The sequence below is a fragment of the Solea senegalensis genome, linkage group LG4, assembly GCF_019176455.1.
Source record: "Solea senegalensis isolate Sse05_10M linkage group LG4, IFAPA_SoseM_1, whole genome shotgun sequence".
Classification (NCBI taxonomy): domain Eukaryota; kingdom Metazoa; phylum Chordata; class Actinopteri; order Pleuronectiformes; family Soleidae; genus Solea; species Solea senegalensis.
In genome coordinates this window covers 18,252,463-18,265,199 of record NC_058024.1, presented here as the reverse complement: position 1 = coordinate 18,265,199, position 12,737 = coordinate 18,252,463, and the positions used below count along the sequence as shown (strand labels likewise).

General features: G+C 42.6%; 1 protein-coding gene across 5 annotated transcripts in view; it reads left to right on the top strand.

The window, feature by feature from the left end:
* The window catches only part of chd5 (chromodomain helicase DNA binding protein 5), a 32,605-nt gene that overhangs the window by 621 nt on the left and 19,247 nt on the right, over positions 1–12,737 (top strand). For all 5 annotated transcript variants that reach the window (XM_044023943.1, XM_044023940.1, XM_044023941.1 and 2 more), the window contains exons 2-7: positions 6,526–6,677; positions 10,835–11,053; positions 11,206–11,324; positions 11,881–12,122; positions 12,222–12,334; positions 12,491–12,617. In XM_044023943.1, coding sequence (XP_043879878.1) covers positions 6,526–6,677; positions 10,835–11,053; positions 11,206–11,324; positions 11,881–12,122; positions 12,222–12,334; positions 12,491–12,617 — 972 coding nt within the window. The remainder of the gene's footprint in view (positions 1–6,525; positions 6,678–10,834; positions 11,054–11,205; positions 11,325–11,880; positions 12,123–12,221; positions 12,335–12,490; positions 12,618–12,737) is intronic.

Below are 12,737 nucleotides of genomic sequence, written 5' to 3'. Positions count from 1 at the left end.
CTGTAGCTGTGAGCTGCTGCTGCTGATGATGATGGTGGTCCTTCTCTATAATACTGCACACAAGCTTTAATGTGGTGTCATGACCATTTTGTGTAGAAATTGTGTTTTCACTTGTGATCACCATGAGGAAGCTCCAACTTTATCCCCCCAGCTGCAGCAGCAGCAGCAGCAGCACTTCATGGCCGCAGAGGTGTGAAAGCCACGTGCTGGCCACTGTAAACAGTAGTTATACCAATACTTGGCACTTCTGTCTTGGTGGTTGCGATCATTGTTGTTGGTGGGTCACTGACATCCATTTAGACTCTAACCCACAGTCTTGAGAGGAAGCTCACTGAGTTCACATGGTGGTTTCATGTCAAACCAAATCTGGGGCAACATTTCTTCTGGCTGGAAGAATGAACCAACTGTCATTCTCCTTGAAACTCATTATTAAGTACAAGAAGGTGTTAACCAGATAATGTCCCTTTTGTTTGCTTTGGGAAAATAAGTAAGGCTGTCGGTTCTGTGCCTGAACCCTTGAAACAGATAAACCAACCAGGTGTGTTTGGAGAATCATTATGTTCCATTGTTTGTTATTTATACGTGTAAATGTATTGACTGGGATGGATGATGGCTTTTGTTCTTTTAGCGGGATTAGCAGGTCATGACTTCATGCCTAACATGTATTCATTGCCAACCATGGTGTCTGTCATGTGCCATGAAACTACATCTGTCAGAGTGAAAAACCAACAAAAGGATTGGTGTCCTGGTCTAGTGTGTGACGGCCCAAACTAGGCAGGAAACACTGCACTGGGTTATAGTGTTGCACTGTGACAGTTTGCCCTGTGCAGCCTATAGTACTGTGACATATTTACATATTTACATATTTCCCTCCCTGTAGATTGCTCTCTCAGCATCACATTATTTAGTTTGATGTCAAGGGCAAGATTTAAATGATGCTGCTTTGCCCTCTGTTTCACTTTCACGTCACAGTGTGAGAAAGTTTCCTGGGTACAGCAAAAAAATATTGAGTGAGAGGTGGTTACAAAAATCTTTAAAAATGCAGTGTATCCAATCTATACTGATTTTCTTTCAGAATGACAAAACACTTTGGTTTGGGAGTAATAAGTGATAGTCGTACAAGGTAAAGTATTATGAGAAAATATTAGAAAACATTTTGCTGAATCACATTGCTTTGGTTTTATGCCAATTATGCCTCTTATTTGTTTTTTTTCTTATCATTTATTATTAGGTCGTGAACATTTAAAGCTGATATCACCCAAACAAAATGGGAGTCTAGTAATGATATAAGACTTGGATATGTCTAAAATCAAATATACATACAGTAGATATGATTTTATATGAAAAAGGACACTGTGTATATGGACTAAGGGTTGTGGAATCTGGCTTATTTGTGACAAAGCATTTCATTGATACCCTTTGAAATGATAAGCCAGACTAACAGTTAAAAAGTCTTTGTGAAGATGTACAGCAGGCAGAGAACAAAAAAAAGACAGGATGAGCGATGGAAGGGGAGAAACAGAGAGAAGCAGCTGAAGCATCATCTATGACTGCCAGCAATAGCCTGAGGGAGAACACAAGCACTGAAGCGTGTCCCCAGTAACCCGGGGGGGTTGGTTAAACATGCATGAGGAAGGAAAGGTGCCATTGATTTTGGCAGGTGATTGAAGATATGTGAGAAGTTATCTGGGTTTAAAGACACAAAACTTTTCATTTGTCACTCTCAATTGTTATATAAATATATGCCTTGATGTGTGTGTGTTTTTCTAGTGTTAGTTATTAACATGTGAATGGATCTCTGTGACAGAGAAGACAGATGTGTTTCTTTTATTTTTTATGTCAATTCATTATGTAAATTAGGACTTTTGTTGATATCCACGTGCTATTCTAACAATCTGAGTGGTGTTTAGTGCTGGCGGTTCATGTCTTTATTTTAACATTTCATATCACTGTGATAACAACAAAGAAGGACATTGTTATGCTGCTGGTATAGGAGGCACTTTTGGGAACAGTTTATGACCTTCATCGACAGGCATCAAAGTGACAGACAAGGTCACGGTTCCAGATCACTTCTTTTTTTTCTCTCTGTGCATGAAAAAATGCTTCCATGCAATTAAAACTCAACAATACAGAAGAAGCACATCCTCGGGGAACTGCAGAACCCTAAATATTATACCATCACATCATTTATTTGCTGTGGCACACAAAGTGTCCTAATTCCCTTTGTTTCCACTCTGGGTTCTGACACAGATTGTTCCATTGTGTTTTCTGTTTTAATTGTTTTGTTCTTCCCTAAATTAAAAGATTATCATGGGCTTTCGTGAGCCTACATATGTTATCCCCAACTGGGACAGCGGCTATTTTTGGATCCTTTACTGTGAAGCTTGACATCATTTTTTCTGCTGTGCATGCATGTAGCTAAAGGATCCCTTTTTAATGTGTTTTGCAGATGAGCAGTTTTACATTGTGGCATGCGTTACATTGTAGATGTTATGATCGTGTGCATTGTGTATTATAGATATGATTTTAATGATACCATTCAGATCTTGTTCCTACATAATTCAAAATGATATGGCTGTCTTTGTCTGAAGGCATCAGATTCCTGAGCTATAAGCACTTAAAGCGCTTGTCAATAAAGACAGGAAACCCTTGTTTGGCTCTGTTTTGCTTGATGTGTGGCAGACATTGTGTGTGAATATCCATACAGGAGCCAACAAAGAAAGGGCTAATGATGTTTCCAGTAATCTGTAGCCTCCACACTTGGGAGCCGCTCATGGGTTTCCCCTCTAATGGGTCAATCCTGTGGCCAAGTCCTCGCAGAAGGGTCAGATCTGTGTCTGTGCCATCCACAGTTTAGTGAAGGCCTGTTTCCCAGTGGAGCTTTGGTCTCATTTCTCAAAGAATCGAGTGCCAGACCTGTGTGCCACATGCCTGAGCGACCTACTCCTCCTCCTCCTCCTCCAACACCTGACACAGCCTGGTTCACTCACCAAGCACAAAGATTATGTGTCCCCCCCCGATAGCCTTCCCTCTGGGGACAGTGCAGGCCATTCACTGTAGGCATGGTTAGATTATAGGGCAATCCAGGTGTAAATAGACATTTTTCAGTGAATGGCATTGCTGTCACACCCTTTTATGAATAAAATCCTTTAGTGAAGGAGAATTGAGTGTTGCCAACAACACTACCTGACTGGTAGTGTTTGCTGTGTGAGTGTTTTTACCAAATTGCTATCAGCAGCACGTTAATGTGCTAATGAAAAATGCTTAGGTTTATCAGTATTAGCCTGCCAACATGAGCACAAACAGCTAACGATGCAGGATTTACGTTGATGTGAAGTTGTGGGTACGGATGCACTGATATTGATACCAGTATCGGGTATTGGATTCCGACGCTGCCCTCGCATACTCGTATTTATATTGGTAAAACTACACCGATAATGCTGCACGACACCACTTTACGAATCTTCAGGTGAGCTGAGCAGGTGTGTGGCAATGAGCGGATGTGTCGCAATTTCAGCCGTTTGGAAATACTTAATAAAGATAAGCCATGATGACAAAAGGAGAGCAGACCGCCCACATGCGCTCCGCGAGACTGTTAAGAGGAGGAGGCAAAACGTAGCTCCTTCAACACAACTAATTTGATAAACACCTGAAGAACCACAGCCATGGATTGGCCACTTAATTTTAAGTATTATTCATTTAAATCCAAGTTCCTTTACTGAAAATTTGGTGTTCCATAACAAGCGAGGCTATCTTCCAAGTTGTTTAACATATATTGATCTCAATAACTGGGGGGGAAAAGCAGAATACTGATCTCTGATTTCAAACTTAATTGCTTTAAGTGTACTCTTCCAATAGTTTTGGACAGGACTGTAAATGTTTAAACAGTATTTACCGTTTTTGTTTTGTTATTTTGAGGCAAATAATCAAAATAAGCAATTACTCGGTTTTAATTTAATAGTACCTCAGAAAAAAGTGGTATGGTTGCATCCCTAGTTTTGGTTCCCAGTTGTCAAGCGTCAAGAATGTGAGATTTGACTGACGTCGTCAGTTTTTGCAAGCAGAAGTTCACAGATGTAACCTGCAACCGTACCAGCTCTCAGTCTCACTGGTGTCCAATATATGCTGTGCTTTATTGTCTATTTTCCTCTACATGGGGTAAATAATTGACATCATGTTGAAGAAGATCTGACAATAGTGATTGAGACCATGAATTTGCGTAGTTCTTTTTGCAACTGACAGAGCCGCCCCCTGGTGGCTGACTGCGACTTGCTGGGCTTCATTTTTCAAACTTAAAGACTACGTCCACCTTTATCTACAGTCAATGATTTTTACCTTATTGTAGTACTTTTGTAGAAAGTAGTGATGTTTCTAGAGACTTTGAGGACCCTGGGCAAATGGGATCCGGTGTCATGACCAAGAAAGCTGGTTGTGTTTAGTTGTTGTGGTTTCCTGTTTTTGTTTTGAAATTTCACTCTCCTCCCATTTCAGGTAACTTGCCCCTTCCCCTTTTTCCACCTGTTCCCCATTATCATGTGTGCGTATATGGTCTGTGTCTCTCTTTGTCTGTTGCCAGTTCGTCTTGTCTTGTGTACCTAAGAACCAGTGTAACCCCCGTGCCATTCTTCAGCGTTTGTTCCATGCCCCTGTCTCGTCTGGTTTTGTATTATTGTTTGATACTTTGCCAAACCCTTGTTTTTGCTAGTATTTTTTTCCCTCAGAGGAGTGGTTTTCTGTTTGTTAGCTTTCCTCAAAAGAGTGGTTTTTGTTTGCACTTTCATAATAAAAGATTGTTTATTTTTCAAGTTGTACAATTGGGTCCAAGCCCTTGTTCAGTTGTGACATCGAACCAACCCAAAGATAGTGGACCTGGTTAAGAGGTTTCCAACCACTGCAATGAAAACATTTAAGGGACTTTTCACAAAAGCAAGATATCTACCATGTTACAATGCTCCTGGCTGAAGGAAAGGGGAAGTCATTCCTCAGCAATCCATCCAATAGTTCAATTAGCTTAATTAGATGTCACTCAAAACTACAAATCTTGACCTCATGGTGGTGCCAGAGTAGAAGTCAAAGAAACACTAAAGTCAGTGGTAAGACATCTGGGGACCGTGAACTTCTGGAATTTTACAGTGTCTGACCTCAGGTATCTAGCCTGCTTTTATGTGCACGTTCTCTACAGTCACAAAGTTATTTTCGTCACTGTTTACGGCCCCTAATTACTTTCATGTAGGTCAAGCATAAGTCTCTGTATGGACATCCTCGTGTCCAGTGCCCACTTTAATCAATCTTCTTTTATCTTTCCTGGCAGATGGTTAATAAATATCTCAACTCTTTCCAAAGAGAAACAAATAGGAGCGAAAACCAGATAGATATTTTTGTTATTTAAAATGGGTTTATAGAGTTAATTAGCACTACAAAGGGGAAACTTTTCATTTGGTGGACAGTGTGTGTATGTGTATTTGTGTGTGTGGGTGATGCCTCCTGCTAGCTTTGCTAAATGGTTGGTAAGGTTTGCATGTCTACTACACAGGAATCCCTCCTCCTCGATCTCTCACTCCTGCTACCCAGGGGAGTGGTAGACTGCAGGGCTCGTGTTGGCTGATTGACTCTGATACATGTGCTGCATATTTCATGCCCTCCAGTCTGTGTGTCTGTGCGAGACGCAGAGACACACACGGGGAGAGGCAGGTTGCATCCTGTGTGCGTTTCTCTTGCGTGTCTCTTTAAATTGATGTATTGTTTGGGACTCTCCCTCTCTCCCTCCCTCACTTACTCCTCTGTGACCCACTATGGCATCAGTAAAGTCTGCTGTGCTCAGCAGTCAGCACGTTTGTACACAGCAGCTTTGAGACAGTGCAGCTGACAACCAGCAGCAGGTCGTGTTAGTCCCAGCAAGCATTAAAGGCGGTAGATATGCTCAGTATACCTCAGTGGTTCTCCGGGGAGTTCCCATTTAGCGGCAGGGCCAGCACTTTGTCATTTGATGAGTAAAGTTGATCCACACTCAATGATGTGTGGTTATGGGGTTGATTTTGAATTCATTACGATTGCTCCTGTTGGCAGCGATTCATCCCTTTTATTTTCAGAATAGACAGACCTTACTCTTTGCTGCTAGCCTGAATAACAATAATACATTTATTGATTGATCTTCTTTTCAATAAAGTATTTTTTAAAATGAATCATTGAATGAATAATAAATGAATCAATAAACATCAGAAAAGTTCCAACCACAGTTTTCCAAATCCTTGTGATGTCAAATGAAAAGCATTTGTGAATTCTCATTTCCTCTTCTTCTTTTTTTTTTTTTGCTAAATGTACTAATTGATTTATTTGTCTCTTGCCGAATCAGTTAACATTTAAGCACAATAGTGCAACCCGAACTGTGTTTATCAGATCAGATTGAAGCTTATTCCAAAGCTTGTCAGACAAAAGCATCAAATGCATCATCACCTTAAGTCCCCCTGTGCACTGTATCTGCATCCTGTTCCTGGGCAGTTATGGGTTTGTCTTTTCTGTGTGCAGATGAGGATGATGAAGGCGAACGCAACACCATTCCCCTCACCCCCCTCGACAGCTTCTTCTCTGACGATGACTCACTCAAACAACAAAAGAAGAAGAAGCCCAAAAAGATAAAAGAGGGCAAAATACCCAAAGTTAAGAAGAGGAAAAAGGAGGTAAGGTGTAATTCTCGCTCAGCACCATCTGTCATGACCTTGGACACAGCAGCTTGGCAGGCATTTTGGCTCAAGCTGCACTCTGTATTCTCTATTTCTCACCCCATCGCTCTTTTGATGTGTCTGCAATTGGATCAGAGGTGTATTTTGGCCGTTGGTCTGCCGCTGTAATCTAAATGAGAGGCAGTGGACTGTCTCAGGTTGGCAGCGGCGATGCCGCTACTGCCAGTGTAAGCTGTGAGCACCAAGTGTCACTTTAGAGTGTAGATTTGTGCCTGTTGTGCTACAGGAAGGAACTGTAGAGTAGAGAAGTAGAGTGTGTGCCAGATGAGTAGTGGGAGTCAGATCAGTGACGACTGACTTTCTCCAGCGCTTCGTCTCCTACATGTCAAGTCAGGTCAGTCACTCACACCACTAACATTTTATTCAACCAGATTTCATTATACCTCTTCTCCCGAGGGACCATGGGCCTTGTGTTCTTTTGAGGAAGTTTGTGCTTTTTTCTGCCTAAATGTTTTAATTGCCCTCTGGTGAAGGAGATATCATCATCAAATTTATAAAATATAATTGATATAATACATTTAAAGGTCAAAGGTCAAAAGGACACTGTTAATTCAATTTATCAGATTTTGGTTGCCAGAGGACTAGTTAATATCTTGTGAGTGCTTGCTCTGCTCTGAGGGCTGGGTCAAAACAATTTGCTCTTGCTGGAAATGTCATGAGTGTCAATTACTTGAAATCTTTCAGTCATCTGAGTAATTAGTGTTAAATAATCACTTTCCTTTTAGCTCTGTTTTGGTCTCCACCAACTTTTGATGAAACATTTGGTGCATTAGCTCCTAAAATCTCAACAGAGTTTGCTTTAAAGTATAGTATAATGGTGCAATGTCACTGTACTATAATATTGTCATTTGATTGATTGTTAAAACTGTTGTAGTGTTGCAGTATGAATATTGCAGCATTCTGTCCTGAGCCCTTACATGACAGATGAACTCAGGCAATCTCTGCATCTCTGAAACTTCATACATTGTGATTACTGGCAGACTATTGGCTATTTTCCCTTTTAATGTTCTTGCTTTGCAGTGAAGGCAGTTGTTGCCAATGCTGGAATAGCAGTCTTTGCACACAAGGGCTGTGCACGTACAGCTGCTTAGTAGAACAGCCCATACGAGCGTCCTCTCTCTGAACTGTTGTGCAATTGGTCAAAATCTCTTGTCAAGGGCTAAATTTCCCTCAGGGCTGTAAACAGAGCCAATAGGAGGTGCAGATATCCTCAGATCACTTGATTCACATTTTGTTGAAAGGATTTGTTGCAAGAAATTACTGGTCAATAATGCCAAGAATATGTTGTCACCATGGCTTTAAAAAAATTAACTCTTGTTTCCGCGATCTACCGTAACTATAGAACGTTTTTATTCAATGATTAGAGGATTTCACAGATTCCCACTCCATATCACACCTGTGCTGGCGATCACACTAACAGTGTCAGTGACACAGCCGGGATGTTCCACTCTGCTGGGCGGAGATGCCAGCAGTGAAGATCTTGGCTGGCCACGCTGCCACCCAGACCTTTGGCTGCTTGTGGTAAACACTGAGCTCGGGGTCTCACTGAGCTCATGAGGAGGAGAAGGGGGAGAAGAGGAGGAGGAGGAGCAGGAGGGGGACTCCCTCTCCCTCTGACACTCTTCTCTGTCTCTCACACACTCTGCTCTGTATTCTCCTCTTTCTTCCCTCTCCTCTTGTCTCACACGCATCACCTCACTTCACCTTGGTCATAGTACTGCTGCTTATGTCACTTCTTTCTTTCTTTTTTTTTTCTTTCTTTCTTTCTTTCCTTCCTTCTTTCCTTCCTTCCTTCCTTCCTCCACCTCCCACTGAGGAAACTGCTGCTGCTGTAATTTACTTCCAATCACTCCCCAAAGGTTGGTGTCAGTTTGAGGCCAAAAGACAATTGAGGCCAGACACTGTCAGTGGCACTAACCAGACTCAGGTCAGAGCCACTGGTGGGTAGAATGGTTGCCAGGGAGAGATGCTCATATCTTCCTTCTGTCAACTGCAGTGACACAAAGGAACTGTATTGAAATTAGATGGTGCTCTGCCTCCTGTTAACATAAAACATCCTAATTCAAGGGAGTAACTTGTAGGAAAACTTCAACAATTACCTCTGTCTTGTTTTTATAAGGTCGCTGGCCTCTCCAGGAATGTGAGTCAACAGTGAGCTGTTGATGAATTTGCGGAATAGAGGCCATTGTTTTGTTTTTCTCATTGAATGATTTTATTGAATAGCCAATTAGCTTTTTCAGATTTTCTCTTAGGCACAGTCATTATTGGAAAAGCGTCTAATTAGATTATGTTATCAACGTCTATCTGATCTTGTCTCTGCTTTAGTAGAGACACCCTCTTGCAGCCATTGTCGACGTTGGTCTTATGACGTGTGCACAACATTGAACTCGTAAGGTTGTTGCACGATTCCAGTTTTTCTTTTGCAGTTGCTCACAACAGCGGTTATGCTTCTTTGCTTCTCCCTCCTCCTCCACCTCCACACCCATCCCCCATCCATAGTCTAATTCTCTCTCTCTCTCTCTCTCTCTCCCTCTCTCTCTCTCCCTCTCTCTCTCTCCCTTTCTCTTTCTTCTTATGCACAAGATTTGTCTAGACAGTGCTGCAACCACAGACCTCTGCATAACAAGATCATTATGCAAACATGTCTGATTGGATGGTGTCGTTCCATTGGCTGTGTATCTATAGTGTATATATACAGTATATATGTGTGTGTGTGTTGGGGGGATTGGAAAAATAGAGCTGGGGGTGGGGGGTATGAGATGTGGAAAGAGAAAATTAAGGCATGTATATGTGGGGAGTTGGGGTGGGGGGGGTGAGCTATGGGAAACACAGAAAACTCAGAGAGAGAGAGAGAACTAGAGCCAGACACTGCTCAAATTTGGTCACCATGGCAACACAGCCAGGCTGCTAGTAGGGTTGGCGGGCACTGCGGCAACGTGAGCCTTTCCACTGCGCTACAGAGTAAAACGCCTGCAAGTCTCTCTGCGAATCCACACAGCCGTGCTGAGCAACAGGCAACCAGCAGAGCACAAAGCTGCTGTGCACTAATTATACAGATATATATATGATATGTATATATACATACACTATACGTGCATACAGTGTATATAGAGGTACATGTGGAAACAAACACACGCATACACGGGCTGGCACATGCACACACAGACATGAATAGACACAAATGCATCTGGAGAGTAAAGGAAAGACATACAGTACATGCACTATACAATTTAACATGTACACACATGCTGCATACACACAGGTTAGATTACGAGACAAGAGATAGAGAGAGTCTCTCGCCATCTTTTGTTCACACATACTTTCATGAGCACACACCAGTGAATTTGTTCATATTCAACACTGAAGCAACACCTCCTTATTATTAAATTCTTACACCCATCGAGAAAGATGCCGTTCAGTGTGTACAGCACCTGACTGGCTCCACCCACCAAGGCGTTGTGCCTCTTTGCTTCGTTCGCTGGCGAAGCTCGTGTTAAACGTGCGTGTGCCTCGGATTTGAATTCTCATCAACTCACTAACTGCAGACATCATTTAATATTTCATTTCATATATTTCATCACAGGCTGAGGAGTTTTAATATAAGGTGGTGTAATTTAATTTATGCAAATGCATTCACGTAGGAGATTTCATACTGTACTGACTGCATGCTTTTTTTGTGTGGGTAGCCTGCGTGGGAGCTGTAATCCCTAACACTGGCAAAAGTAATGCCATGCTTATTCGCCCCAATGACTTTTACATTCTAATCATTCTTCCCTTTTTTTACCATTTAGTTTTATAATTGTGTCTCAGAATATAGCAGCAGTGGATTCTCAAATTTAGCTTTGGTGCTTCCTTCAGTCAGTCACAGTCATGTCCTCGGGTAGATTGCTGAAGACTGAGAGATCAAAACTTCCGGTTTTATAGTTACAATAATAGCTGTTTGGCAGTAGATCTTGACAACATCTAGGTAAGACCTTTAGGGCAAAGTATTTTCATGTTTTGTAAAGGTGCAAGTTACACATAGACTATCTTATCTTTACTCGTCAATCAGCTTCATTCCCTGCCTATCATGTGTCCTTCTGTAAATGGCTCAGGGAGGAATTCAGCCAAAAGTTGACAGCGACCTGGAGGAGACCTCGGAGGTGGAGGAGGAACGGGAACGTCCAGAAATCGGCTCGGAGAGCGAGAGCAGCATGTATGGCCCCACCAAGAAGAAGAAGAAGAAACCAAGGGAGAAGAAAGAAAAGAAGCCCAGGAAAAAGAAGAGAGATGAGGAAGAAGAAGACGATGATGACGACGATGGGAACATGAAAGTAAGTCCAGCACGGTATACGTAGATACAGTAAAATTGGTTTTAATAATTTAAAAAGTGATACTGTACATTGCACCTTTAAAAGTATTGTGTATGATAAATAGTTACCTTTTTTTTTTTTTTTCATTGAACACTGAATGTGTGTTTCTGTAGGAGCCCAAATCATCCAGCCAGTTGATGCAGGAGTGGGGCCTTGAAGACGTTCAGTACGGCTTCACAGAGGACGACTATAAAACCATCACAAACTACAAGGCTTTCAGCCAGTTCCTCAGGCAAGCATCTCATTTTGTGTCCCGAGTCTCTTCCTGTGTCAGAATGCTTTGTTCTTGTTTGTGTTCCGAAGATTTGTCGAAGTCCCTCGCTGAGAGACTTCCAACAAAAACTCCACAGTGGTGTGCTGTGACGAGCAAACACCGCCTGAGCTAGCGAGCTCTGCTGTTGGTATAAAGAGTCTGTCTCACCTGGGGCTGTCTGGCTCCGCTAAGCCTCTGCTCCAACAAAGTGGAGCATGAGCTCCTGCAGTGCCCCCTGTGAGCAGTCAGCTGCTCGCTGGATGCCTGTGACAGCCCGGAGGCTCTGGGACTCGGTGATCTGACCCACTATCTTTCACAGGCCAGCGTGCCAAACCTCAAGCTGCTGCCTGACAAATTGCAAACATGATATACACACAGCAAAGCAGAGAGAGCAAAACTTAAGGGTCAGTGGGGTGTCAGCAGATCCAGACCCGGCTTCCCCCAGTGCTGAGGGAAGTACAAATGACAACAACAGGAATGTCTGGGTGACATAATAAAGCTGCTGTTTTCACTTGTCCCCCCTGCTTTCATTTAGGCCTCTCATTGCCAAGAAGAACCCGAAGATTCCCATGTCAAAGATGATGACAGTGTTAGGGGCCAAATGGCGAGAGTTCAGTGCCAACAACCCGTTCAAAGGCGCATCTGCCACCGCTGTGGCCGCCGCTGTGGCTGCCGCTGTGGAAACGGTTACCGTGGCACAACCAACATCTGTCTGCAGCAGCCTGCTGAGCTCTCAGCTGGGGCCACTCAAAAAAGCCAAAACCAAAGAAGGGAAGGGTAAGACACAGTGAACTGTGGCACTGACACACCTGGATTTCCTTTGCAGTAATAGCAAGAATACCAGTCTGTTCATTTGTCTGGGTGTTTGTGTGACAGGACCAGGAGTGAGGAAGAGAAGCAAGTCTGTGAAAGAGTTGAAAAAGAAGCCGAAGCCGAAGAAGACCAAATCAAAGTTGGGTCAAAGTGGGAAGAAGAAAAAAGCATCCTCGGTTCGCCTTATTTTTTTTTTATTCTCAGCTCTTTCGGCTGGTTTTAAATAATGACATAAAAGCGACCACACTGTTGATCGTGCTTACAATGAAATCTGGTTTATTTTAATTGTCTCTGTAGCTCTGAGCTGTGTGTGTGTGTGTGCTTCTTTGTAGAGTGAGGAAGACTTCCTGGAGGAGTCCGACTTTGATGACATCAGCATCCACAGTGCCTCCGTGTTTTCTGATACTTTGGGGGCCACCACCAAGAAAAAGGCGCGGCGTGGGCGGAAAAAAAGGAAAAGTATGTTTACTGTCTCCGTGCTCTTGTTTTTCTCTCTCAGACTCACACTGTTTGATTGTGGGTTACAGTAAAATACAATCATTTACAACTCTTTATTTACCCTGGAAATATATCCTGAAT